Here is a 27,819-nt window from a genome sequence, read left to right on the forward strand (position 1 = left end):
ATATAACTTTTTCCTTTTGCTAACCAAACATCAGCTTAAACCTCATGTAGAGCCTGTCAGTATTATCTTGCCAATCAAATTAGTTTGTTTTAGCACTAAGCATCTAATCCCAATAACACTGCCATCCTCTTCAAACTCCTTATATGAATTAAAATGTCACGCAAGCGAATCATTACAGCTTAATGGTTCAAATACAGCTCACTATTACTGCTATAATAAGTAGTTTGAGGTGACAGGTGAAACTATAAAATAAAATAAACTAGAATGGTATGATGGAATTATCCAGTGCGGAAATGTACCATTAAAATGTATGACACACCAGGAGATGTCTGCTGCTTCATAATTACAATTTCGGAGCACTGTCATATTTAGTGCAAAATTTAAATGATGTGAAACCAATCCGCATTCTCATTGGGAAGATTTGGATTGGAGAACAATGTGTGTACCATGAAAAATCTACTAGTCAGGATACAGGGTTTTACATGGAAGGTTTAAACAGTTGTAGCTAATGTACAGTTAGTCTTGCGTAGCCAGACCTTCAGACTAAAGGTCTGGAATTCATGGCAGCTTTCATTGGCCAAGGCCCGTCAATGAGGCCATTTGACAGACATGTCAAACAACCAATCACAGTTTGTTTCATTCATCTCACATTTTGAGCCGTGGAAATGTTGCCACAATAACAGACCGGTGTGTAAAAAACTTTGAATATTTCACATACTTTTAAAAATCCAGCATTTAGTTGATCCTGATAAGCGCTCGTCGTCACAGTTGTAAACATGACCGCTTTCTTCTTTCATGAGGGTGTATGGTGCCACGGTATCTTTGTTTCCTGTAGAAATCCTGTAGAATTCAACCAATCCCATAACGACTTCAACACTCCTAAAGTGTTTTCACTTTTGTGTCCCATATGCATCAGACGTTTAGCCAACGGTCCGTGGGCGTGATGTCTGAGGCTGAGACTAATGTACAGTCAGCTGGTCAATTTTTGCCAGTGATGTATGTAGACCCTTTGGTTGGATGAGGGGGCATTTGATATTGTTTCTAAACTATAACAAATAGTTGTGTGTGTGTCTGATTGGTCCAAATGCTACACTTCTCTTAAAGAGTAGGGGTGTATCCCTGGTGTCCTGGCCAAATTTCCTCCACTGGCCATTGTCAATCATGGTCTCCTAATAATCCCTATCTATTGAATTGGCTCTATCTCTCTCTCCTCTCCACCTGTAATGTTGCCAGTTCTTAAAACTAATATATATTCTATAAAAAAACTGGATGACAAGTAATTTCCTACTGCTAAATTCTGAGGTGTTAGTTACCACCCCCCCCCCCCCCAAAAAATAAAAATAAAAAATAATAATAAATATAAAAATAAAAAACCTCTGCATGTAATAATCGAGAACACGGTCTAACACTTGATGGCTGCTCTGCCATTTCTTTTTCATCAGTTAGGTGTGTTGATAGCAATCGATTTAAAAGTTTCTAGCATTAGTAAATTTGTAAATACATTTTTCCATCTTAAAAATATATCTAAATCACAACCTATGCTTTCAATGTCAAATGCAGAAACGTAAAATCATGTCTTCATGACCTCAGGGTTAGTTTATCTTAATGCTTTATTAGGTGGTTGCTCAGTGTGCTCAATAAACAAACTCCAGCTGGTCCAAACAGCAGCTAGAGGGAAGTTTGACCATTTCAGCCTGGTTCTGTCAACTCTGCACTGACTCCCTATTGAACATCGTACACATTTTAAAATCTAACTTATTATTTATAAAGCCCTGGATGGTTTATCTTCTTAGTAATTGCGTGAGCTTATATCACATTATAATCCTTCACATCCACTGCAATCTCAAAAATCTGGCTATTTGATAATACCTATACTATTAAAATCAACTGTGAATGGTAGATCCTTTTACTATTTAGCACTCAAACTCTGGAACAATCGAGTGTTGTTCGGGAGGCAAACACACTCTGTCAATTTAAATTTAGATTAAAGACCAATCTCTTTAACCTGGCATACACATAGCATACTATCACATTTCTATAGTTCAAATCCATTAAAGTATTGTTAGACTGCATTAGTTAGGTCAACCAGAATTGGGAACACTTTCCATAACACTGATGTACTTTGTTACATTGTAAGAAGAATAGCATCTACGCTAATATTAGTCTGTTTTATTCTTATTCTGAGGTTACTGTAGCCACCCAAATCCAGTCCGTTTCAAAACCCGATGGTGAATCAGAATCTAGAAATGAATCTCTACAGCCCTGAATTTCAGCAGAATGTCAACTGGATGAGCCCCAGAGACAGACCCCCGGAGAATACCTCGTCAACTCGACGGCCTATGGGACAAGACCACTGGAACCAGACGAGTCCTCTGCACAATCTGACCTGTGTTGCAGCCTGGAATTAAACCACACCACGATGGTTTTGTCTTTTCAGAGGAGAGCTGGTCGACTGACTGAGCCTGGGAACTACCAATTTGTTTTTCTTTTTTTATTCCATTTCTGCCAACAGTGGAGTTTTGGTTCCTTGCCACTGTCGCCTTTGGCATGCTTAGTTGGTGATGCTTAATTTCTAGCAATATGCAGCTTTACAGTGTCAAATTTTGTTTTGTATAAATCACTATATAAATAAAGATGACTTGACTTTTTTGATATATTAATTAATTTAATCATTTATTCATACATGAAATATGTATTTCCATTTAAAATATTTTAGACTCTTACTTGGATAATCTTGAAAAGATTGTTCATTTAAGCTAATTCTTAAGAAGTTACCTTAACCGTCATTAACTTGTATTAGTAAATGTTAGATAATAAATGACCGTTGACATGATATGATTGAATGATTAGAATCAAGTGTTCCAGAAAGCTTAAACTTTTAAAACTCATTTACAAAACTGCATTTACATTTTTAACAGAAACTTAAGGAGCACCTGGCTGGTACACATAACACAAAATTACTTTCAAATGTATTAAAATTCTTCAAACACATAATGTCTATATCATGTGTAAAATGCTATTTTAAATGTCTGGTAATGTCCAGCAATTATATAAGGTTTGTGTTTTTCTAGATGGCCTCCAACCTGTTTAATACAAATAGGCCTTGACATAAAGACACAAGAACGTTGTGCTTTTGCTTTCTTGGCAGAATTTAAAAGATAAAATTATGTTCAAATCATCATTAAAGGCGTCATTCTGGACAATGGACACAATGTGACATTCTGTCTGTGTAAATATGGTTTAATAAATGAATTAACTACATAAATAATGGCTGTAATGACATTTTAGGGAACAATAAGTCTGAGCATTGTCAGGAAATAGTTGATGTATGAGTTTCATGCCTCAGCAGTTCCTCAAAATGAATCGGCACAGGAAGATAGGGTCTTGCAACTAGCCCATTTCCCAGAATTATCTACTTGTTGTCAATTTGCACAGTGGAATTACACATGCAAATTGCACTGCCTGCACAAACACCACTTGGAGATGATAAAAACAAATTAACAAAGGCTATAGAAGAAGGATTTATTTCACTGGCTCACCCAGGTCAAGCAATACATGTATTTGACGATTGTGTGTACCCAATTTTGGTGTAATTATATCTGCAAATTATTCTTTGTAATCTTTTTTTTTTTTTTTTTTTTTTTCAACCTTCTTCTTAAACTCATAATTAGCATCCCTCGTTTCTCTCTCAGACTGCCCTGTCAGGTTAACAGTGAACAATCTCATCTGGCTGTCACCCTTCTTTTCCTTTTCTCTTGTGCTGCGGCATCGTCCGTTATTTTTAAATGGCTTGTACACTGTACACATGGAGGCTAAAAGTCAAGGGTCATTAAATTTGAGAGCACACCATCGGGCCAAATGCAGAGGAAAACAGGCATAGCCGGTCTAGAAGTCAAGCTATACATAATCACCCTCTTAACATGGTTTCTCATATTCAGAGCTAAATGAGGAATCCCTGGACCTCAGTGTTGGCTAGTATTAGATATCTCATTTACTTTGTACACACTCAGCTAATCTGCTCTAATGAATTCTGCCAGCCCAAGCCAGATCCAGATGACTTAAAATGATTACTCTTTCCTAAGACATGTGCTTGCTCATTTGAGGTTCAATTTGGCTGGCTTGAAAAAAAAAAAAATAATAATAACAGCCTGTCACAGTAAGATACTAATAATTAAGACTTGGGTTTATCTCAACAAACTTACCACCTATTTTCCACTTTAACCAAAACTAATAAGCATTTTAAATTTTTAAACAACAAACTCTAAATATATAATAAATGACCGAAATAATGATCTGGAACCCAAACCGAACAAAAGTGTCAATGTAAGGGAAGCATAAAAAAAAAAAGAAGAATCATAATAATTTTGACACTAGTAACTGGCACCACCAAATTACCTTTAAAAGTTCTAGTTGACTTTGACAGTGAGTTGTCACATACATAATTAAATTGGTATTAACTTTGGGGCGGGTGGTATCAGTTAGCAATGGAGAGGATATGGGCTATATGTAGAGTGATGTTTAATTTATCTTGCTGACTTAAGCCCTATCGTGTCATGTTAACTTAAAATTCTTGATGTTGGATGAAATTTATGTTTTTAAGGACATACAATAACCAACAAATACAACATATACTTAACCCTGTAAGGCCTAGAGTATCATGAATTTATTCAACCTCTAAATTATCAGAATGGTGAAAACTTTGCTGGATTTGATTTATAGTGTATACTTCTTTAGCAAGTAAAAACCATTTAGGTATAATTCTTAAAATGTCCACCCTTAGGCCATGTTACATGACTTTTTGCTGTGAAATCTTTATTTAACATTTACTGGACTGAAGCAACTTAGGTTTACTTAATTATCCATAAATCATAATTTCATTTTCAGAAAATAATTTTGAAGGTTATTATTCCATCTCTCAGTTATCATTGTATTGCATATGTTTTGCCCATCACAACTTAAATTGGATAGCGTTAATCTTAAAACTAAGTATCTAAATATAATCAACGTATTTTGGGGAGATAATGTTTATTTTTATGAAAGTAGTATACACTGTTATAAATATAATATTGATTTATATTACAAACAATCTGAATTTCATCTTGGCCTTATAAGCTGCATCATATTTTTGCTCAGTTTGGGCCTCTTTGGAAATTGAGGTGTTTTCCCCTATATAATCCACCCCATAAGTGCATAGGCATAAAAGATCAATAAATACTTACTGAAGGTTAAGGTTATCATAAACTCAACTAAAGAGGCAGTGCGCACAAATGAGGAGCATTCCTCCATCACTACATGTTCAGAACATACATGTAGAGACCAAGATAGAGAGAGTGAGAGGGACAAATGAGAGAGAGAGAGAGAGAGAGAGAGAGAGAGAGAGGAGGAGCAAATGCAAAAAGCAAATGAGAAAGAGCAAAAGAGATAAATTGTTAGGCACATTCAAAACTAGTGGCACCCTCGCTGGAGGCATAGCAAGCAGAAATTATATTGATGAAAATCTCTGACATTAGGACAATACAAATGAGCTTGTTGCCCCCGAATCTGTGCACGCTAAATAAATCATTTAAGTAAATAGGTGGTTTTGCAATTAGGCACTAAGCCCACTATTTAGCAACAAAACAGAAAACTGATGTTATTTGATATAAATAAGCAATTTAAGCACCAGTGTTTTTCGTCTGCCAAGGCCACAGGCTAAACAAGATTAGCATGCTAATCATTTGAATGATAATGTGGTGATGCCCTCAGCTGTCTGAATAAATTGGGAGACATTGCTCATACAAGAGCATTCTTATCACTCTGGAGAACATGAGCAATTGTGTTTTAGTTTGCCATTTGTAAATATATATATATATATATATATATATATATATATATATATATATATATATATATATATATATATATATATATATATATATATATATAAATTGCTGAACTGGCATACAACTATGTTTGCATTTGTTTACTCATTCCTACCTTAAAATGTGGTGCTACTGCATTAATTGGCCTATAGTAGGCATACAGTTAGTTTTGGTTGTTAAGTTGTAACAAATTTATCACCAGAAATAACAAACCAATTGTTTTAGAGGAATAAATGTTAAACATAGACCAGTACTTCATATAATATATAATCTTCATATTTAATTGATTTTCAAATTATAATTTGTAAAAGACCGTAGTGAAGCATTTATCCATTTGTCTATTTAGAGTAGATTTAAAATAATTTATGTAGTAGTTAGTTGTAAGTGGAGGGTCACGTTTCATAATAGATCCAAGTGACCAATCAGCGTTTCTCTTACAGCTGTTGCTCCTCCACCGATCCAATAATCAAGCTCTATGTTCAAAATGCGGAAATACAGTCTGCAAAGGTAAGCGTTATGCTGTTGTTAGTGTAGTACTTTCATATATTATGATATTGTTAAATCAGTCATCTGTAGCGTTTAATAATATTTTTTTTCTTTAAACAAAATCGGCGCGGTTTTTTTTTTTTCATGGCAGAGGATAATGCGGACGTCAACAATATTCACGTGTTGGATGATTTGCCAAATGTAAGATGTACAGTGGACTCTTGCCGCCGGGTCTCACTGAGGCTGACCTGAGCTCGGATGATGCTGATGAAGGGGAAGCAGCAGAAGACAGACAAGGCGAGCAGCTCTCACGTCAGTCAGACACAGAGTCTCATTCAGCTTGTGCACATGTTCAATGTAATAACACAAAAACTGGTCTGCACAATGATGCTTTTGGGGATGATTGTCTTCCTGGAGTTTCCTTGGATAAGTGGCAAGTACGTGGATCGGCTGTAGTTATGAGTGCAGATCTTGCAGTGATCAAATGATGTGTTATTGATCTAATTGGGCAGTAAACAGTTAATCTCTCTACAATATAAACAAAGCAAGTTGCTGTTTGTTCATTCAGAATTTATTTTAATATCATTATGTCAGTATGCATTTTTTTTTTTTTTTTGTTATTGTTGCAGAAGTTCAAAGAGCTCCAGAAAGCAAAAGATGATCAGAGAATGAAGGAGCCACAAACAAAGCGGAAAAGGAAAAGGCGCCACAAGAAAGGTCATTATAAAAAGTTGTTCTCATTACCTTTCCATGCTCTTCTTCTATATTATTTCTACTGATGTTAACAATATCCTATTTATTCATTTCAATGCATTCATAACAATTAGTACAGCTCAGTTGATTTGTGTTTTGAAAGGAATTTCTCTTGCAGTCACAATGCCAAGCACTTTGTTTGGTTGTTGGGGTTAAACGTGGGTGTCCAGTAGGATTTACTACACTAGAACTAATTTAATCCACGGGCATCATTGTTTGAGGAGATTAATTACACAATCTCATTTGCCATAATGCTTGTACATAACTTTTTTTATACGCAATGTATTAACATATTTTCTTTTTTACACCTCAAACAGGCAGGACACAGAATTGTGATACTGAGCAGGAAAGGTATGATGGACAGTTATGGTTTGCTCCGAGACAATTGATGATGATTTCCATAATAGATCATTCCATCAAAGCATCAGTATATTATTCAGCAGGTCATGAAAAAGACTATGAGAGATGTTGTGTATTGTAAACAGCTTGAGGCTGAAACACATGTTCTTAGGCCTTATGCAGTTTTTAAATGAGTTTTTCCGGTGGTGAGGTTAATATATACTGAATAACTCATTAATATCAGGGCAGTGAACTCTCCTCCCATTTTATTCTGAAGTTTATATGATGATTTTAAATTTAAATATACTTCTGAAATAATATATTTGTTGATTGATGGCAGAAATATCGCATTTCCTCTTATCTAAAGTAAACACGATGTGATATGAAGTAAATTCACAATCATACATTCCAAAAAAAACAAAAAAAACAACAACAACAAAAAATGCAAAGGTAGGCTGGAATATGCTACACAACTTTTGCACAGATTTTTGCCACAATCTACAGATTTGAATCGACAGATTAAGATGAAATCGTAGTGTATGATGGGCACAGACTCTGTTTTGTATTGTTAGACTTTGATTCTACCCAGTCGGAGAATATCAAACAAGTTTGGTATTTTGAGCCGATTTTAGAGCACATAGTGTTTTCATATGTCATGCATCTCCAAGCAACAAGGCACACGTTTTTGTGTTTGGAACCACTTGAAAAGTCTGGTAGTGTGTGATACATAGTTGTTTAGTGTATGTTAATTTTTTTTTTTTTTTACAGAATCAGCAGTTGCATGATGCTTCATTTTTTTATTTTTTTATATATATGTTCAGGTCATTTCAACCTTCAGGGATAAGGAGGGGAACTAATTCTAATACAACATTCTTCATATTTGACACCTCCTGCCTATGTCACTGAACACACATATATTCCCAATGGCTCTGTAATCCACCAGTTATAGCAAAAAGGGATGTGTGGAGAAATAAATGAATCTCACAAAGTATACATGCTAGTCCTGGAGTGAATAATAACAAAAATAAAAAAGAAAGACCTGTCCTTCTGTGTCTTTGCCCAGGGAGCCTGAAGAGAAACGGGAGGAGCACTGGAAGGAGCTCACGCAGTATTTTGGCATCAATGATAGACTCAAGCCGCCTCCTTGTAGCAGACCTCCTCTCATGGTAACAATGATTTCCTCCGCCGTCTTCCTCTTCCACTCTGTGGGTGTCCTAATTCCACTCAGAAGCTCAAAGAATTTTTATCCCACAGCCTCTCTCTGTTCTGTGCCTACTGTATGTGTGACTCGTAATTGTTTCCTCTATCAAATGTGAAAGACAGAGCGAGGAGGCGTCTTTTCTTCTGCATGACACTGAGCATAACAGAATAGATCATATTATATTTAATGATGAGATTACCTTAATCTTGACATAAGGATGTAGCTGCACTGTCTGTTCTGGTTGGTGTTTAATATTTCTTATATGAGGTGGATTTTCCCATTGAAAGCCACAGCACAATGGAGTCGAGAGCTCTCTGTAATGCTGTAATTCAGTGATAGGGAGGGGAATGCTTGCAAATCAAATACACTGGACAGCTTCTATAACAAATATGACATGAAGATTTTTCCCACTCTGATGCTGAAAGTCCATTACATGTTGTAGAGCAGCATAAACAATAATAATAAAACAGCATTTACCTTTATTTGTCCTCCGTAAATGGACCATTTTTAGCAGAGTGAAGTTGGATTATATCAGCTTCTTTGAGTTTCACATTTTGTTAAAAATGTTGCAGTAGAATCTTTGTTTGTTTCATAGCACTTCCATATCACATATAATTACAGACAAATGCTTAATTTAATTTTAATGGGTGATCGTTTTGTTAGTGGCACTTGAGACGATTTGAAATCTTGAAAATTGAAACTTCTCCAAACTGTATTTAAACATTTTTCCCATGTTAATGGATTTTGGAAACTGACATGTGAGTGTAATGATATATTATTATTATTTTTCATATTTGAGAATTTTAACATTAAAAGTTCTCAAATACTGTTTGGTTTGGTCAAGATAAAAACATTTCAGATTTTCAAACATATGAACTGAAAACTTGATTTATTTTATTTTTAAAGTGCAAGCTAGACTGCAACATTTAAGAGCCATTACACCATTAAAAAGCTACTATAATGCATTTTATTATAATATATTGTTTTCTTTAAATTAATAACAGGGAAAAGTGCCCTTAGTGGATGAATCACCATTATGCCTTTGCTTATAGTGTGCACATATGACTGCATTGTGTTGAAACACAAATAGTAATTTACTTCCTTTGTCTGCATAAAAACATATTTGCAAACAGACATTTAAATCACCATATCAGCATTGCTTTTATGTCATTGTAGCTGTTAGCAGCAATGGATGTTGGTCTGTGGTGTCTGCACAGGTTGACTTGGATATCATTCAGCTCAGTTTCATTTAAAGCAATACATCTTTTTTTGCAGTATATGATTTTGACCTGTACTTTGTGAGATGAGAGCAGAATATGTAATAGAACGAGGCATGATTTCAAGAAAGCTGACTTTGTACATTGGCACATATTCATAATTGAATTTCGTCATGCAGGAATTTCCTGATTACATTTTCTATAAATAAGTCTCTTTTAGTGAAAAGCTTTGTAAACAGAACTAATTCATTTGTAACTTCAAGCCAATTTTGCATGCATTCATTCTGCAGCATTAACTTAAAACAGTTTTTGCCGCTATTTTTTTAATTGTCATGTAAGCAGAATGTTGGCAAATGTAATTTGTTTTAAGCAGGGAAACACTGCTAGTTCAATTGTCCATATCATGTAGCGCTGAGTTCAAATAATTTAGCATTAGCAAGTTAAAATTTTGGGTTATTGAGTTAAAATATTGTTTTGATTATATATCTATCCAGTTGTCCTGTTAAATTAGGCCGCTCTGCTGCCCCATTTTCCCTCACTTTCAAAGGCTATATCTATTTTGGATTAAACACTATTAAAGGGCTGAGCATATGCTGTGAAAATACAATTTAATAGAGTTGTGAGCGAGGCTGATTGGAACAGTCCCTCTGAAATGTTTACCTAAGCAGAATGAATATTATATGGCCATTCCTGAAATCAGAATATGGAATATACATTAGCTCAGGAATAAATTACATCAGGATGTTCATACATGTATTGTTGGGTTTTCACAACTTTTTTTTTTTTTTGCCCATAAGAGCAACAAACACATCTAGAATTTTTTGAAACTTGTAGAAAATGAAAATATTGTCTTTGTCTTATGGAGATCCATAGTAGCAGACAGAGAGCTCTGCTCCACCAGTCCTGCTGCTTTGATGGAAATATCTAATTAAAGACCAACATTTATGTGTGGTAACCTCCTGTGGCTAGACAGATTTTTTTGCCTAATATTTAATCAACCAACGATTTTCATTTATGAGAGGAAATCTACATATTTGTTGTAATGGCAATCATTTTAAAAAGAAATGCCTGGGGGAGTTTTTAAGTTACTCTTTGATTTTTTTTTTTTTTTTTGGAAAATCACTTCATTTTATTTCCCTCCTTCTCATCTTCAGTCAGGCCTGGAAAAGAGCATAGAGAGTGCCATTGCTGAAGGGGACTGTGGGAAGGCGGAAGAACTGAGTGACAGACTTGCTACTCGAGAGGTATGTTTCCCTGATAAGCCATCTCGGGGGGGCGCTTCAACTGTGACAAATTGAGCTAATGGGTCTGTGGCCATTTTGCCTGCAAAGACACAGGCTACAAACACACACACACACACACACACACACACATACACATCATTCGACTTGGGCAGAAAGTCTTGCAACCCTTTTACACTAAAGTTAATGGAAAGCCCTCCCCCAGTTTGAAGTAAGGCAGTGTCTATAGAACTTTCGGTTCTGCCTTTTAATGAAGGCTACAATGCTTTCAACCCGAGCACTAAAACATTTTCAAGGTGCCAGTTTTGCACCTTTGAAGTGAGCTCATACCTAAATACAGTGCCTGCAGTTTTAAAAAGACACATTTTAGGAATGGACATAGGATCAAGCGCTTCGAAGCTAATTTGGCAGAAAATTTAACATTCGCACAGCTGTAATTGCAGTTAAAAAGACATTCAACTTTTCTGAAGTTGGGGCAATCATAGCGGGCAATATTTTTAAGCCTCGCAACTTTGATTCAATGGAATCTGAAATGCATTCCACTAAATTCCGGCCTAAGCTTTGATTTCAGTATTACTGCATGGAATTGATGTTCACTGTCAACCTTAAACAGTTTAGTACAGAAAAGGTTTGGGTGCGTGTTTCCACTTGCATATACATTAGATGAAGTTGAAGCATTTTTAAAGATAACATGATTTTTTTTAGATGTTTTTTTTTTTTGCAAATATCATGCATATATCATCACTTTGCCCCAAACTGTGTGTTTTTTACTACAAAAGTGGTCTGACAATAGAACAATTGTGCAAATACTCTTCTTTTTTTTATTGTATTGTGTTGTTGGGGTTTTTATAACAGGTCTCAGTCTGCACACACGCAGTAAACAAGCTTTATTTCATGTTGAAATTTCATTATGATACATTGCAAAAAGTGCAAATTAATCTTTGTTATTAACTTTATATTTAGGTTAACTAAATGGTTTGTAGGACTCATTCTTTAAGTCCTTTTTTGTGATAATTTTCTTTGACTTTTTTTTTTTCATACTGCAGCCGAAGCTATTCCTGTTTTTAAACGTGTTTTCATTTTCAGCAATAATTAATTTTCTATTAAGATTCATTTTGTAGTTTTATTGGTGATAAAAGGTCATGCTTCGATAAAGCTCTCCCATCCATCTAATTGGGAGGAGCAGCGTTAATCATGTTAACCTCAAATATGAGTTTCCTACGTAATCAATTACAGCTTCTGTTCTCTTGGTGTAAATGTGAAAATTACACCATTTACTCCACACTAATGAAATCATATTGTGATGCTGTTGATTGTTGATCTGAATCAGTTCAAAGCAAGGTTATAATCATGCTCCTAACAAGCATTAAATTGCCTGGTAATGCCAACAACAGCAATATTCTTTTGAGAGTCTTTACGCAGTAATCCATACAGATGTTACGTACGCTTATCTCTGAGTATCTTTGTGGTTTTATCTTTTTCTTTCCCAGGTAGACGGAAACATATTAACTGTTTCTTTGGAAACCATTCTCAGAAACATTTCATCATTACATGGGCTTCATTGTGATGCCACGCGTCTACATCAGCCCTCGCTTTTGTTTCTTTTGTTTGGTTGAGAATGGCAGATTTAAGCATTCCTTCACAGAGTTTATCTAGACTTCAAAAGCAGGTAAAGAATTTCAGAGATGCTGTCTAAATGCTTGCAACTGACAGCACTGAAACGTTTAAGGGCAGTCCCTTTTATCAAATATCACTACTTTAGTAATTCTAGCAGGTTATGTGATTAGTTTGGCATGGCTTCCAGGTAAAAACACAAATACAAACTGCATGGCTTCTGTCTTTGATTGACTTACCAGGACCATGTTGTCACAGAAAGCTTCTTACAGCATCAGTGGATTTCAGCAGACTTAGCAGTCTCGAGTCTCTTGCTCAGCCAGACAGCTGAAGTCTGCCTTTGACAGAACACTGGCAGTCGCTGTGCAGTAATGCCACTGTTAGCTGCTGTATTTGCTCTCCACTAAAAACTGTACATTATAGTTCTCGCCAGGTAATGTGCATTTGTCATCTGCTGGACATAGTCCCTCATGCTCTATTGATGTAGTGTCTCTCATGGAGATGTGGATATGAAATATGAAATTTTCCACTATTTATCAAGAGTTCAGGGTAACATCATTCTAAGCTGTGCAGTGATAGAACAGGTTGCACATATGGAAGATCATTTATGAAATTTGAAGGGTTTCAGATTTAGGTACATTGAGTTGCACCATTTGTTATGTTAGCCATACATTATGGCTGAATATAAGTGCCACTGTACCTATATACTAATATTTAAAAGTCTGTCTGGGGTTGGTAAGATTTTTTAATTTTATTTTTTAAGAAGTGTCTGACGCTTGCCAAGGCTGCATTTATGTGATAACATTTCTGTAAAAACACCAGCATTTAATTGGCAACAATCACCACTTTTTGGTAACAATCACCACTTTTGTTTAGAAGAGAGTAGTGAAAGGAAAGGAAACGATGGAAAGAGAAAGGGAGGAATTGAATCTGAAAGTGTTGCGAGCGAGATCTGAACTAGAATAACCTATATGAGCACCAGAGCTCAATGTGTCAATCATTAGGCCACTGCTCTTCTTTGTGAATTAATTGAATCACAACACAACTAACCTTCTTTCATGCAACATTTACTGTGTATATAACACTAACTCTGGATAAACAGAGAAATATGTTGCCCCGTTTCAAGGGTCCTTGGGGGCGATTTGGATATTAGTGAGGCATTTTATGCCCTAATTTCTAATCCGACTAGTATTCATTATCACGGCACTCCGTGCGGCCACAGAACACTCTGCCCAGGATAAATGTTCCTGCAGATAATGCGGTGAACAACCAAACAGTCAGTAATCCCAACTATGGCAAGCCTCAATTTCAAGCTTCTAATAATATTTGTGTCTACTGATATATGAAATAGCATGCAATATGTTTACATGCTAATACATCGTTAAATTAAAGTGTTCAAAATGAGACAGTGATATACTAAAGGTCTTGTGTTATTATTTGAGCCCTTGTTTTTGTCCTCGAGAATGATCTTTATAAATTATGCCTATGCTTGAAGGATTGTATTGGTCATAACCAATTTATCCTCTGGAATAAATCTTTTTTTCTTTTGCTCTCAACTCTATGCTTTATATATAAAAATCTCCTGTTTGGAAACATTTAAAATGTAGAGGAATTATCGGTTGCTTCCTTGTGTGGCTTTTTTAATCATATAATAATTTCCCTGTTTCCTTTAATCTGCAAATTAAAGCAAATTTGTTAAAACCTTCTTTCAAGTTATCCTAAAAAGAGTGTGATTATGTGGGCTTTCATCTTTGTCCGGGTGTTTAAACACAAATGTGGATAGTAAAGGTTCTTTTGAGATTTCCCTTTCATAAAAGAATATTCAAATATTCTGTAGAAGGTTTAACTCTTCTTTTGGAAGGTAAAAGCCTTTTAATTGATCAGAATTAAATACAGCATTATCAAATTCCCTGCATACCCTCTAACCAAAAGAAAAGATACAGGTGCCAGTTCAAAGTGCCTGAGCAAGCTTAAATCTTAAAGCTAGGAACATTTTGCCTTTATGAAAATATGAAGTACACTAAGATATATATATAATGTATATATGTGTATATGTCTATGTATATATATGTCTAAGCACATTTAATAGCAGAGCTTCAGTCTAAGTTTCTGTGGTAAAGACGAACTGAGCAAGACTAAACAAAGGACTGTCACACTTTATTATTTCCTACAGTTTTTCTCTGCCCTGATCACAAATATTAGCTCCGCATTACCACTTCAAAACGCAGACTTCTCTGTCTTGAGTGGTGGGGGGTGCTGCGTCCATTTCAAGTTCTCCGGGAGTCAGACAATATGAAAATGATTCAAAGATGGAGACACAGTCTATGGAGTTGTTGGAGGAAACAAAAAAGTCGAGTGAGTGAGCGGGAGTTCATTAACATATACACATATATATGCCTTTCAGTATGTGACTTAAATGCTCTTTGTGTCACAGCCAAGATTATGCATTAGAATTGGCGTTAGTACAACTTAATGTGTTGCTTTGCCGTTTCCTTTATTCGCCTTCATCTCTGACCAATCAGCTGGGGTTTTGTTCTAATATGCTTTGAAGTGCAGCATGTGTTAGTAACTACGAACAGGTCTCTAATGACAAGGTTCTCTGGAAGTTTGCCTTTGTGTGTATTTTATGGAGGTGTCATACCGTTTGAAGAGCCATTATTGCAACTAGATCTAACTCATTGGTAGAGACCGATCCAATTAAAATGCATGTTTTTGACAGATTTTATGAAAGAAGTTAGTGTGCTTTTGTACAGGCTTGCTAAGGCTTATTGGATTAAACATAATGTTTGTCTATTTATTTATTTTTTTCATCCAATTATTAATCACCATAACAATTTTTTTGTATGTTTAGGTATTTTAGCCCCTTTCTTCATCGACAAATCCCAATCTGTACAGAAACACTCTTCTTCCTGTGCAAGCCCCTCCGGCAACAAGAAAACTGCTAAGCAGAAACTCTCCTTTTTGTTCCATTTTCTTTCAGCATTAGCAATTTATCACAGAATGAACTTTTATTATATCTGAAGATGACTCACATTAAATTTTTTCCCATTCATTTTGAAATGGGTTCTAAGCTTTTATCAAATGCTGGGGAATCTCACTTGGATTATTCTATTTCATTAATTACTTGATAGACAAAGCATACTTTTCAATGTAGATTTTTTTTTTTTTTCTGCTGTTTAATTAATTAGCATGTTTTCTCATTTAATTAAAGCCATTTTTTCTGAATTAAAGCCCACAGCAAAACACATATATAATTTGTTTGTAATTAGCCCTTAATTGGTGGTAGTGGAAGCTTAGCACCCTTGTTTCCTTTTTTTTCTGATTGCCATTTTATTGCCAGTCAGTCATTAATTAAACTGTTTTTCTAATTAGCTTATAAAACTGTTGATGGCACATTATTGCAAGTGCGAGTCGAAAGCTTGCTAATAAGCCTTGCCTGCTCAGAAGAGGGAAGATAATGAAATGTGCACAAAGCCAGCGAACTTTCAGACTTTTTTCCACTCCCCTTGTTCCCTGAAGATGACAGTCTTATGTATCTGGAATCAGATTATTGAGGCTGAAACATAGAGAAGCGCATTATACCGAGAGCGTTTCCAGCTAGATCCCCCTCAGAGAGGCTGCTTCTCTGTATGTCTTGTAATGCTGTTTGTCAAGTTGGTGGCAAGATTACAGGAACTCCTTGTCTTATTTCCCTCACCTCCCCCTTGAGACTGATAAGCTATGTTAACAGGATCTTTCACTGTATACAAGGATATCAAGTGTAGGACTCTCAATATGTCACTTTTGTTGAGCGGATTTGGTCTCCTCCGCTTTAGTGTAGATGACACAGGGTATTGTCCCGGGAGCGTGGCCTGTTTCTTTTCATTCAGGCAATTCAGTGGTTTTCTTGCCATTTCCCTTGGCATTGTTTTGATGCAAGCTGTGATTATTACAAGCCATTTAAACTGAACCCATTTGGCATGGTAAAACAAAATGATGATTTTATTGATTTATTGGTAATGTTAATTTAAATAAATGTGAGAAGATTAGTTCTCAAAAATGAAAAAGTGTTCACTATGCATTGGGAAAATTATATAATTATGTAATATTCTCATGTAAGTGGAATTCTATTTATTTATGTATTCATTTAGTGTTAAATTGGCGCTACACAACAAGAGAAAACTGAGAAAAAGCACTGTGGTAAAAAAAAAGGTCATTTTCAGCACCCACAAATGCAATGGGCTCGATCAGACTATCTGGGATACAAAATTGTGCAAGTACGATCATCTGTCCACTAGATTATGCATTTTACGTCTTCATGCTGACAAATAAACAGGTGTATCTTGGTACAGGTAACACAGAGAAATAATGCACATTGTTAATTTACTTACATACAGACAGTGTGACAATACAAATCTAGTTGAAAAATCAGTTCAACCTAACTTTAATTAAACTGGTCATGTCCACATCTTATACATTTTGAAGAGGGAAATTACAAAACTGAGCTAGTAGCATTTATTAAGAATTATAAGTACAAACTACCCATAAACAACCTTAACCTGGATACTTATTCCAGTCTTACATTAGTCGACTTAAGTGTTTGTGTTTCACTTATTTTACAAAGTGAATGTTATGTGCAATTATTGTATAAGCTAGTATAGAACTGTAGGTGCTGAGTTTTAATTGTTTGCAACCCTTGCTTTTTCGGTATGTGGGTGTGAGTGAGACAGCTATGGGTTACAAATGCAAGCTCCAGAATTAATTTAAAACCTATTTTAAACAGCTGCAAGGGAATCACTAGATTTTTTTTTCACATAGCATATTTTTTTATTTATTTCAAATTTGCAAGCCACCATCGTCATATAGTTTGCAACCGTTTTCATATATTTGTGGAAGGCTCAAAAATTGCAAAATTATAACGAATGAACAGCACTTTGAAATCAGATAACAAGATAGCATTGTTAATTTATGCAAAACATTTATATTGAACGTTAATTTGCTTTTAATCTACTTTACAGCATTTGCCGTGGCAGTTGATGATCTTCTATACATTACCAACTGGGTTTTGCAGCGCTGTTGGCTTCATCCACCTAGTGGCCCTTCGTTGTAGTTACAGTGCTGAGCAGTCCCTCACAGACCTTTCAAAGGTCATATCATGTAATGGTGCTTAATAAACCCAGCATTGAATAAGGCTTTGCCAAGGACTGGCGTAAATGCCACACAATACCTATAAAGAGGAGAGAAGAAAGGTACATGGAAATACACTGAATGTAATTCTTACCGAGATATGGGAAGGTTTAGTGTGACTACCTAGAACAAAGAGCACAAGCACTTTTTGTTGTGAATGTTACCCCAAACACACCCCACCCCCCGGCCCACTTGTAATTTTTGTTTTGTTTTGGGGGGGGGGGGTTGTGATTTTTGTTCCATTTTTTTCCCGCCCTTCATTTTTTTTCTCTGTGCCCTGCATTTGATGTGAAAGGATTTGGCACTAAGTCACAAGAGGGAAAAGGAGGGGGACAAGGATGAAAAAGGAGGGAAAATCATGAAAAGTGGATAAAAAAAAGTAAATGAAAAATAATGTCATATTACGGAAAATATGAGAGGCTAATTTGTGCCGACTTTTTGCTAATTTTGTTATCGCCACAGAAAGAAGTGCCGTCACCTGCTCTGCGCTACACTGATGACAGTGCCAGTGATCCATGAAATAAGCTGCCGCCGGCTTTGTTCTGATAAGAATGAACAAATCTCCACAATGTACTGCGCTCCCAATCTCATTTTCATACTTGCATGCAGGCTAAAAGAAATAAGCTGTTTGCCAAGGCTTGATTAATCAGACGTTTGAGAGCTTTTTTTGTCTCTTTGATCTGTTCTGTCTGCTAGGTAACTTGCTTGATATTAATGTTGAGCCCCAGTAAAGACAATCGTGGATAGTAGACTGGACTGATTTAAAGAAAAATAATAATAATAATAATTAAGACCTTTAATGTTTTGAATATAGTAATGTGTGTGAAAATTGTGGTGTCCCGGCTGAAAGAGTGAAGGGGGGCTTTATTTTGGTGGCGGGGGCTAAATTTGGTTAACGCTGGAGTGGATGTGGGTAATCCTTGTGTCGAAAACACAGATAAATCTGAAGATTTAAACCCCTAGACAGCAAAAAAAAAAATCCTGTTTTGTTGTCTCAAAATGCTGCTTTTTACCCATGACATTATTATATGTATATATTTTAAATAAAGCTTTTGCGATCTGCACGTTCTTTTCTGCTCGCGATAGCTTCAGCACCTATTCCGTTTAAACACACCTCTCCAAAAACACCCTGGTGTGAATTATCTGCCAGCGGATCTGCGCTAAACATGGGAATGATCACCCATTATAATTTCCCTCTCCGCGCTGTCTTGCTAGAAAACATGATTTATGGCTCTTAAAACCTAGAAAAAAAAAATGGCAAGGATTTAAAAAAACTGTCATAGTGTGTTAGCTTCAGGTTATGCAGACGCGTTTACAAATCTTCCAAGTGCCTGTATAGATGAATGCCTTCAGGGCCCAGCCGGAACCCCGCTCTCTCAGCCTGCTAAAGGCCTTATCTTAAATCCAAGCAAAGTACCATTAATCTTTTTGAAAGACCTTTATGGCTTTTAATGTATCCCAAATTAGAACATTTTACACCCTTGGTTCCTGAAATATGGCGATAAAAAGCCTTTAGAGTTTAATTTCTCCTTCCTGCTCGCTCTGACCTGCCTAATCCCAGCATGCATTAGGAGATATTTTAGTTTCAGTCTTTCTAATAAAGTTTATCCCACTTAATTAAAATAGAAACAGTTTTTTTTTTCACTCTCTTGCTCTCTCCAGGTTTTTCCGAGCCTACAAATGGTGGCACATTTCCTCATTACCAACTTAGTTTTTTTTTTTCCCCTCTGATTGTTTTCTTTCCCTGTTCTAAAGAATTACTTAATAAATACAGTGGAGTCGAGGGAAAAGCAGTGGATAGAAAAATGGGGGTGGGGGGGGTTATGATTTGTCCAAGTGTTTATCAGAGTTTCTTGCGGTCCAATAATAAACCCATCCCAGGAGTGATGGAAGAGGCCCGGACTCTCCTTTTGTTTCCTGAGCCCTCTGTGTCACTCTGGCTATTGGAATTAATCTAGCCACACCACACACATTTCCCCTCACTGATACCGCCGACATGCGCCTCTCGCCTCCTCCGTTCATTTAGCCATCCTAAGTGCGTGCACTGCAGTTTTCAGAATTAAAGGTCCTCTTTAGATGAACAGATTAAGTATGTGAGATAATAACATTAATTATGCACATCCTTGCTGAGTGGTGAAACAGAGGGTTGGGTGCCCTACTTCTATCTATGAACAGCAAATTCATTTTTTTTTTTTTTAACTCGAGCATGTGTGTGTCCATCTGTGCTGCCATCCTCGCTGTGATGAAGATATGAACCGGAGGCATTCTTCGAGCACCTTCTTGACGCACTGGCAGGACTGGTGAGGTTTGCCAGGCAGACTGATTTTCTCCTGCTAATTGAGCTTGTCTCTGTCTCCTTCTCAATAGCTGGCCGTGAAAATCGCACAAGCCGCCGATTGCCGTGACTTCGCCCGCACCAAAGAGGAAGCGGAGGCTTCCAGGGCAGCCCGAAAAAGGAGGAAGCAAATCGCTTGGGGGTTTGTTGTCTTTTTTTTTCTTCTTCTTCTCTTCGTCCCTGCTGCTGATACCCTGCAGTTTCATTAAGTCACTCTGCATTTCACACTTTAAATGTCCCCTCTTTTCTGGTCATGCTGCTGTGTCTAAACTCGTGTGTATTCGCTAGAGCTTGAGTATTTGGATGCTGCTTATCTTTTTGGTCAGTCAGTCCCTTCAGAGGGTCTCTGAATGCCCATTGTGAGCTTAGAGCAATGATTATACTTTCCAGATTCAGTTTTTGCATTGCCTGCAATTATATGCAATCATATTTATCCAAACAAATCTGTATCTCTGTATTGCATTTTTAATGTATTTTTTTATTCCAGATTATTTTGAGTCAAATTTGTCAAATTTGTTCACATTTTGTTTTTTTTTAGGTTTGAAGCAAAGAAAAGATGGGAAACCAAAAGCAATATGGGATTCATGTGAAATTCACTTCAGTTGATGAGTAAAGATTTGGCATGTTGATAATTGTTTATAGAGGTAATTTTTTTATAGTACAGTATTAATGCATTCAAATGTCCTTTCTGTAATTTAACATTTTATTTCTCTCTGAATCACTTTTTTTTTTTTTTTTGGTCAGTCTTTTTTTATGTAGCTAAATAAATTCCATAAGCACACCAATATTGTTTGATTGGTCATTATTGTGTGTATTTTTTTTTTTTTCTTCTTTTTTTACTTATAATTAAATCTGGCGCATACAGCTGTGCACACCATTTATTTACTGCCATAAGTGGGTTAATCAGGAGCCGCTTATTTTCTTCCACGGAGGTATGGAGCGAGAGAAGAGAAAGGAGAGATTAGGGGTCTAATGCAATGTACAGGATAATATGCAATAGGATTTGCCTGGGCAAAATGAAATTTGTAGGCTGTAAGGAGGTTTGAGCAGTCATAAACGAGGAGTTTAGTCGGGTGCGAGTGTGAGATGACTGTGTGAGGGAGAAAGGCGAAAGAACTCAACACATGATGCATCTTCGAGAGGATTCCCATAAACACTCCACATTTTTCTCAGTTTCTCAGTTGACTGCACTTTACAAATTTGAAATGTCTTTGTTTCCGTATAGAATGTATAGATATTATTCTATTGATATAATTAATTTAAACAAATAGTTGACCAAAAACGTAAAAAGAAAATGTTGTTGGAATTTCTCCCAAACCTGGATTTTTTTCCTTTACTCCAAGGAGCTCAAAAGAAGAAGCTTTAAAAAATGTTAATGCTGCTCATTTCCGTAAAATGCACAACAAAAACCCGTGAAACATAATAGAAGTAATCCATATCCATATTTCATTTTCCAAACCTTTCTGAAGATGTGTTATTGGCTTTCCTTATGTTGAAAATAACAAACACACAACAAAACACGATACGGGTAAATAAATAATGATATAAGTTTTAGAATAATTTTATTGCATTTATTTTTTTTTTTTTGCATGATTATTCTTAATACCTAGCACCTTTTTTTTTTTTTTTTAAACATCCCTCCCTCCAACCTCCTCCCCCTCGTGAGGTCATTAGCGGGAATGTGGAAACTCACTCCCTTGATTTATGCTCTGCTGGCCTTGAGGCGGTGGCATCTGTAATTTTAGGGCTTTGACATAAACACCCAACAGACAACTGTAGCACAAACTTGTCAGTGCTGCCTCAAGGCAAGGTGTGTGGTTTCAGCCCTGCCAGTTACCACATATACTCTCACTGAAAGTAAAACACCGCTCTATTGTAAATGCCTTCTTTAGTATATCACTCAAATTGTGTTAAACAGTGTCCACAGCAGATGCAAGGATCTAGAAGACAGTAGAACCCATTATAATCAGTGATTCTCTCTACACTGGATGTGGTGTGGCACGAGGCGATGCAACATGACAAATCCCCGACAGTAAACTGATGCTTCGTTCTGTTTCTGACGTTCTGTTTCCAAGTGTCTGCGCTACTTCTGATATGCAAGACAAATGGATTTGCCATGGTTGCTCTGTTGCGTCCAGTGTTGTGAAAAATGATAACGTCCAGAGTAGACATTTACAGGCCAGTGTTTCCAATTATTCTTTTTGATAAAAGTCTTTCAGAATTTATTCTGAAGTATCTAGATCTGGATACATTGAAAAAATTAAATAAATAAAAATAAGAATTTTCTTAAGTTCTGTTAGATATTTATTGACCACAAAGAATGAAATTCTCCAAAGAAAAAAATACATCTAAACTGTCGCACTATGAGGTGAATTTGATGAAGAACCCAACAATGTTGTTTGACAATAATTGATTAAAAAAAGAAATAAAAATCACAACTAAATGTTGTTTGTTTGATCTTTAATGTAATCCCTTCATTTTTATTCCCTCAATTTGTTTTTCTTTTCTTTTTTGAAGGATCATGTGACACTGAAAATTCAGGGTTGCATTCATAGAAAATAATACAATAGAAAAATGATATTATAAATTCACCTCTGTTTTACTTGATTTCTGATTAAATGAATTAGTGAGCAACAAAATACCCCGAACCTTTCTAGTGTATGCATATTCAGATGTAGTGTTAATCTTCAGTATATGAACATTCCATATCATTTATATCTGGTAATTATCTAATTCAAATTGGGATTTTGTAATCAGATAGCTCTGTAAAGCTTTACAGTATTTTTATTAAACTTGCCTTGATTTATGCATATTTCAATAACTCATGCTTCCACAAATCACAAACATCTCCGAATGTGTTTAGAACATGTCCAAGGCTAAACCACATCTCATCAGTCTACCATTAGTCATCTCAGTCTTTTTGTGTTTAAGGAGGGCAGATGTCGTCACCTGTGAGGTGCTAATTACACCCATCTTGCAAAAGTCTTCTTACTGAATGTCTCCTCTGCTGAAAGATGACAGCTTTTCACCATTCCTGAATTCCAGGCTTGAATTCACACACATTTACAATGCAAAGGCTTGTGCAAAATATTTTTATTGTTGCATTGCGCAACAGCCTGAAGAATGTTTCCAGCAGTGTGAAGTTTGCCAGAGACATTTATAATTATTGGGTATAAAACTCACTGTCAGTCAGTGTTAAAAAAAAAAGTTAAACCTTTTAAAAAATTTAATAATATTTTCTCAATATTACTGCTTTTACTACATTTTTAATCAAATAGATGCAGCACTGGTGAACATAGGAGACCTTTCAAAAACACAATATTTTGATCAGTAGTGCGTATGAAAATTATAATCATTCATTGATATGACTGAAAATAGGGATTGAACATGTAAGTGACTCGGATGTTGATTCAATAACTGCTGGATTCAGTTCAGTGATGGATTTGCCAGACTAATTTTTAGATATTCATAAAATAATAATAATAATAATAATAATAATAATAATAATAATAAAACCTTAAAAGTAGGCTCAGAAAAAAAAAGTTTTGGTAATCAAGCTACATTGATTGTGCTGTATGTTTCTGATTCAACTAAAATCAATTCATAAAAGTCATGTTTGTGTATCAGAACAACATTTTTGTGAAATGACTGTGAACTCTGTGATATAACTTTTTTTTCTTAAATCTGTGTATCCAACCCGATCTCATGGCAATTCATACATTTTTCACAAGGTGTCTTATTCGTACGAATTCGTACGACCACACTCATACAAATTCATACGATTGTTGCCAAATCTTACGTATTTTACGAGTTGCACAATTCGTATGAATTTGTACAAATTACCTACACCTAACCGCGCCCCTAAACCTAACCGTCACTGGGGTTTAGACAAATCGTATAAATTGGCCGTGAGATAGCGTTTGTGTATCTAACATTTTCTTTAGGTTTCTTAAATCAAATGTGTTTTGTTCACCACAGTTGTACATCAATGGGATGAAGTAGACTCTATTAAGCCGTCAAGTATTCTCCTGGTAGAGTACCTTGCATCCTTCTGGTCATTTAAAACCAATAGCAAAAATATTGAAATAGTACACATTAAATTATTTGTTCCAGTAAAAACCGAGCAATGATTTGTGTGAGCAAAACCTGCACCACATTCCTCAGCATTTTGAAGATAACCTGTACATCATTTACAGTAATCCCATGTCCTCCAGGAGTCCGGAAGAAACATGCATCAACTGAGAAGCATACATAAACCATTTCACCATGAGGGAATGTTCAAGAGACTGGCTTTGAGAGAACATGCATCCTTCCGCTTAGAGGGGTTGCTTGGCGGCTCACTTCCCTATCAAAAGCATCTCAGTCTATTAATCTCTCTGAACATGGCACAAAGCCTTGAGCTGTGTGTTTGTAGCATCTAAAGCAGGACAATCCGCTTTTCGACGTCGGACATTTTTGACGCTTGTGCAGCGTTTTTTAGCTGCAGGCCTGTCTTCCACCTTGACCCGTATTGATTTGTTGTGAAGCGCGGAGGAAAACTCTTGATGCACATGTTGAAACACTTAAGGGGGGAAATGGTTATTGTTAGGAAAAGAATAACATAAAAAAACGAAATCTGACACCAATCCTATTAGATGCTTGAACGTGGCTATGGTGCATTGAAATCCAGGTTTTTGTCATGAAGGAGACATACGGATGTAGCAATCCCTCTTCACTAGAAACCTGCCTCACTTGATGAAAAGAACATGTAATCAGAAATAAAAGATGAACCTAGAAGTACAACATCGCTGCCGAGATTCCCGATAAGCGGTGTTTAGAGTGTTGAACTGTGTGATTAACACCAATCCATTTGGGACAAGATTTACTTTAAATGTAGCTTCGAACCAATTAAACGTTTTGTTGTGTTTGTGCGTGACCAGGCACTGCTAGCATTCACTTCACTGTAAGACAGGAAAAGAGGAGCTGTCTGTGAGGATGTTGATATTTTCCTCCGCTGATTTAACGACCCGTTTAATTCCGCCGTGTCCGCGGCCCTCGCAGATGTTTTGCAGTTTTAATTAGTGTAATCATCGCTCTTGAGAGAGGCCAGGAGGTCACTCAGCGGGCCTTGTTTGTCAAGATGCTCAGAATAATAACCAGAAGACGTGTCATTTATTCTGTCGCTGCGTTCATTAAATAATTATATGTGTCAAGACAAAAAATTCTTAATCAGTCAGGAGAAGAAAAAAAAATAGGCTCATTATAGAGTCAGTTGAACCTTGAGAAAATGAGCTGGACTGTTTATTGTACTGTAGCGCTAGTATTTCAAAAGCATCAGAAGGATATTTTCTGAAATTATCTGCAAATTGTGGATGATGAGGGCAGAAATATATATAGGTAGTACGGATAAATACTTTAGCATTTTATGACATATGAGTTTGCGTGAATAACTACATTTTGAAATTATACATCATCTTGAGAAAATCTATGTCTTTTCAGTGACCTTTAGAGAAACTCAATCTTAGTTTATTCATTTGTTTAATATACAATAAAATACGATTTCATTGGAGGCCAAATTCTGAACAACTGTTACTTCAAATAGTATTTAAACTGATACATTCCCACAGCAGCTTGCAAAATGAGATGGTATTATTTTTGAAAGTTGTTGTTAACCATCTAGAATACTTTATGGCCTGGTAACGAGGACAAGTAGACAAGCTACATTGATCTGATTTATATATATTTTTTTTTTTAAAGTGCAAATGGAATTTCTGTATAATTAAAACTGAGCTGTACTTTGGCTGAATATTAATATGGCAACATGGGAAACAGAAAATTGTGTTTTACTTTGAAAGCACTTTAAATGCTTTTATTATCATCTAAAAATAACTCTTGAAACAAACTGGAAATGAACTTCCAATTAAAATTATGGTATCTTTAAATGAAATAAATGTCCCCTAGAACAAATATGCTGAATACGCAGACATAATGCTCTCTCATCATTAAAAAATAACGACATATTCCGAGTTATCGGAATTAATTATTAATTAATCTTCATGAATGTTACATCGTTCTTTTTAGGGAAATTAGTCAATGCGCACAAATGCAATATAATCTGTGAAACTAGAGCAAACGTACTGCATTTCAGTCTCTTTTGAAATAGTAGTTGACCCATAATTTAGAGAAATAAGACAAAAGGTTTCATTTTAAGTTCGGAAAACTCCTCCTTTTGCAGAATTTTTTACTTCAAGGCTTTTTGCATTCATTTTAACCACGAGAACTTGTGACCCTATGAGAGCTGCCATAGATTGGCTCAATGGTCCAGCCGCTGCAGTCCCTGCCTGTGTAAACACACCTGCAGTGAATGATTCACCTTCACCCTCAGGGCTCTGACACCACTGACCGAACTAGAGAAATGCCCCTGTCTTACAAATGGACACTAAGCGCTCGCAAAAGCCTTCAGGGGATCTGCCCAAATCATCTTAAGTGACGTAATTACCATTAGCTTGATTTGTCTTTATAGCCGGGTACGGTGATGGAAACCTTTAGCATTTTTCATTGGGGATTCAGTGTCTACTTGTAGACAAAAGGTATTCCTTTCCCAAGCTAATAATTACAAAAGTTAGCTTGATTAGAAATAACCCATTAATGGGCTGCGTTGGCCTGGTAACTTGAAACATGTTTTGGCAGGGTCACATAGTGAAATAGTCTTTGATGATGAAAAAGATGCCATCAAACTGGTTTAAAGCATGTCGGGAGAAACAAGGAAAAGCAAAACAAATCTCGGACAGGCCGGTGTATCAGCAGGTTCTGACAAATGTCTGAAAATTACACTTGGCAGCAAGCGAAACAATTGAATGTGCATGTATTATAATCAACTGGGTCATTAAATATGTTGGAGTAGCTGTAAGTCTGTGGCTCCTCTGAGTTACGAAAGCGTCAGTGTTTTCATGTCGAGGGCTGAGCTAACTTTCAGTGTAGACCTGATGAGTGCTGAACCAATTTGTCTCTGAACCCTAAGGAACTTAGCACAGCTCTCTAAAGTAATTCCCTCACTTCTGGCTGGCTAAAACCTTGTCCCAGCACAAACAATAGCAATGCTTTGTAAAAGCCATTCTAAAACCTCTGCCAAGCATAATTTTTCATTTGAATGACAATAGGCCACTTAACACCGCTTAAATTATTTCTTTGCACTATCAGCCACTTGACTGGATATGTGTTGTAACTGCACACTATCATTAACTGCAGAGTCCCTTATCAAAGGCTCTGCACCAAAAGTTTGGGGAGGATTTATGCTGAACTGTTTTCTCTATGAGGTAGAAACTGAATAACACGAATCCGAATCACATATTTCATGGTGTGAATGAGCTGGTCCTGAGGGAATCCAGAGTTGTAATTTAGTTGTTTTGAATATTTGCAATCATTTGCACAACTCGGACTGCTTAATTCACGTGTCGCAATCATTATTTTAAATTAAAAGTCTTGCAGATATTTTTGGATATGTGTCTGTGAGTATTCAACCTGACAGTTACAAAAGAAAGGATAATGATTTTGAAAGGTATCGTTTAATAAAACTTAATTTAAACTGTCATTTAATCTCCCTCGTGAAATTTCAAACTGTGTTCAT

General features: G+C 36.1%; 1 protein-coding gene across 1 annotated transcript; it reads left to right on the forward strand.

Annotated features, from left to right (window-relative positions):
* Positions 1–6,309: 6,309 nt before the first annotated feature.
* Positions 6,310–20,998, forward strand: LOC113112884 (protein FAM204A). Its single transcript, XM_026278791.1, has 8 exons — positions 6,310–6,368; positions 6,499–6,784; positions 6,977–7,064; positions 7,418–7,451; positions 8,503–8,605; positions 11,012–11,101; positions 20,246–20,355; positions 20,752–20,998. Exons 2-8 carry the CDS (start codon positions 6,554–6,556, stop codon positions 20,801–20,803), a joined length of 708 nt encoding a protein of 235 aa, XP_026134576.1. The 5' UTR covers positions 6,310–6,368; positions 6,499–6,553; the 3' UTR covers positions 20,804–20,998.
* The last annotated feature ends 6,821 nt before the right edge of the window (positions 20,999–27,819 follow it).

This window comes from Carassius auratus, chromosome 13 (genome assembly GCF_003368295.1).
Source record: "Carassius auratus strain Wakin chromosome 13, ASM336829v1, whole genome shotgun sequence".
Classification (NCBI taxonomy): Eukaryota; Metazoa; Chordata; class Actinopteri; order Cypriniformes; family Cyprinidae; genus Carassius; species Carassius auratus.

Coding starts and splice junctions, on each gene's coding strand:
- LOC113112884 (XM_026278791.1), top strand. CDS start 6,554: ATGTACAGTGGACTCTTGCCGCCGGGTCTCACTGAGGCTGACCTGAGC. Junction 6,785..6,976: donor TTTCCTTGGATAAGTGGCAA/GTACGTGGATCG, acceptor TTATTGTTGCAG/AAGTTCAAAGAGCTCCAGAA. Junction 7,065..7,417: donor GAAAAGGCGCCACAAGAAAG/GTCATTATAAAA, acceptor CACCTCAAACAG/GCAGGACACAGAATTGTGAT.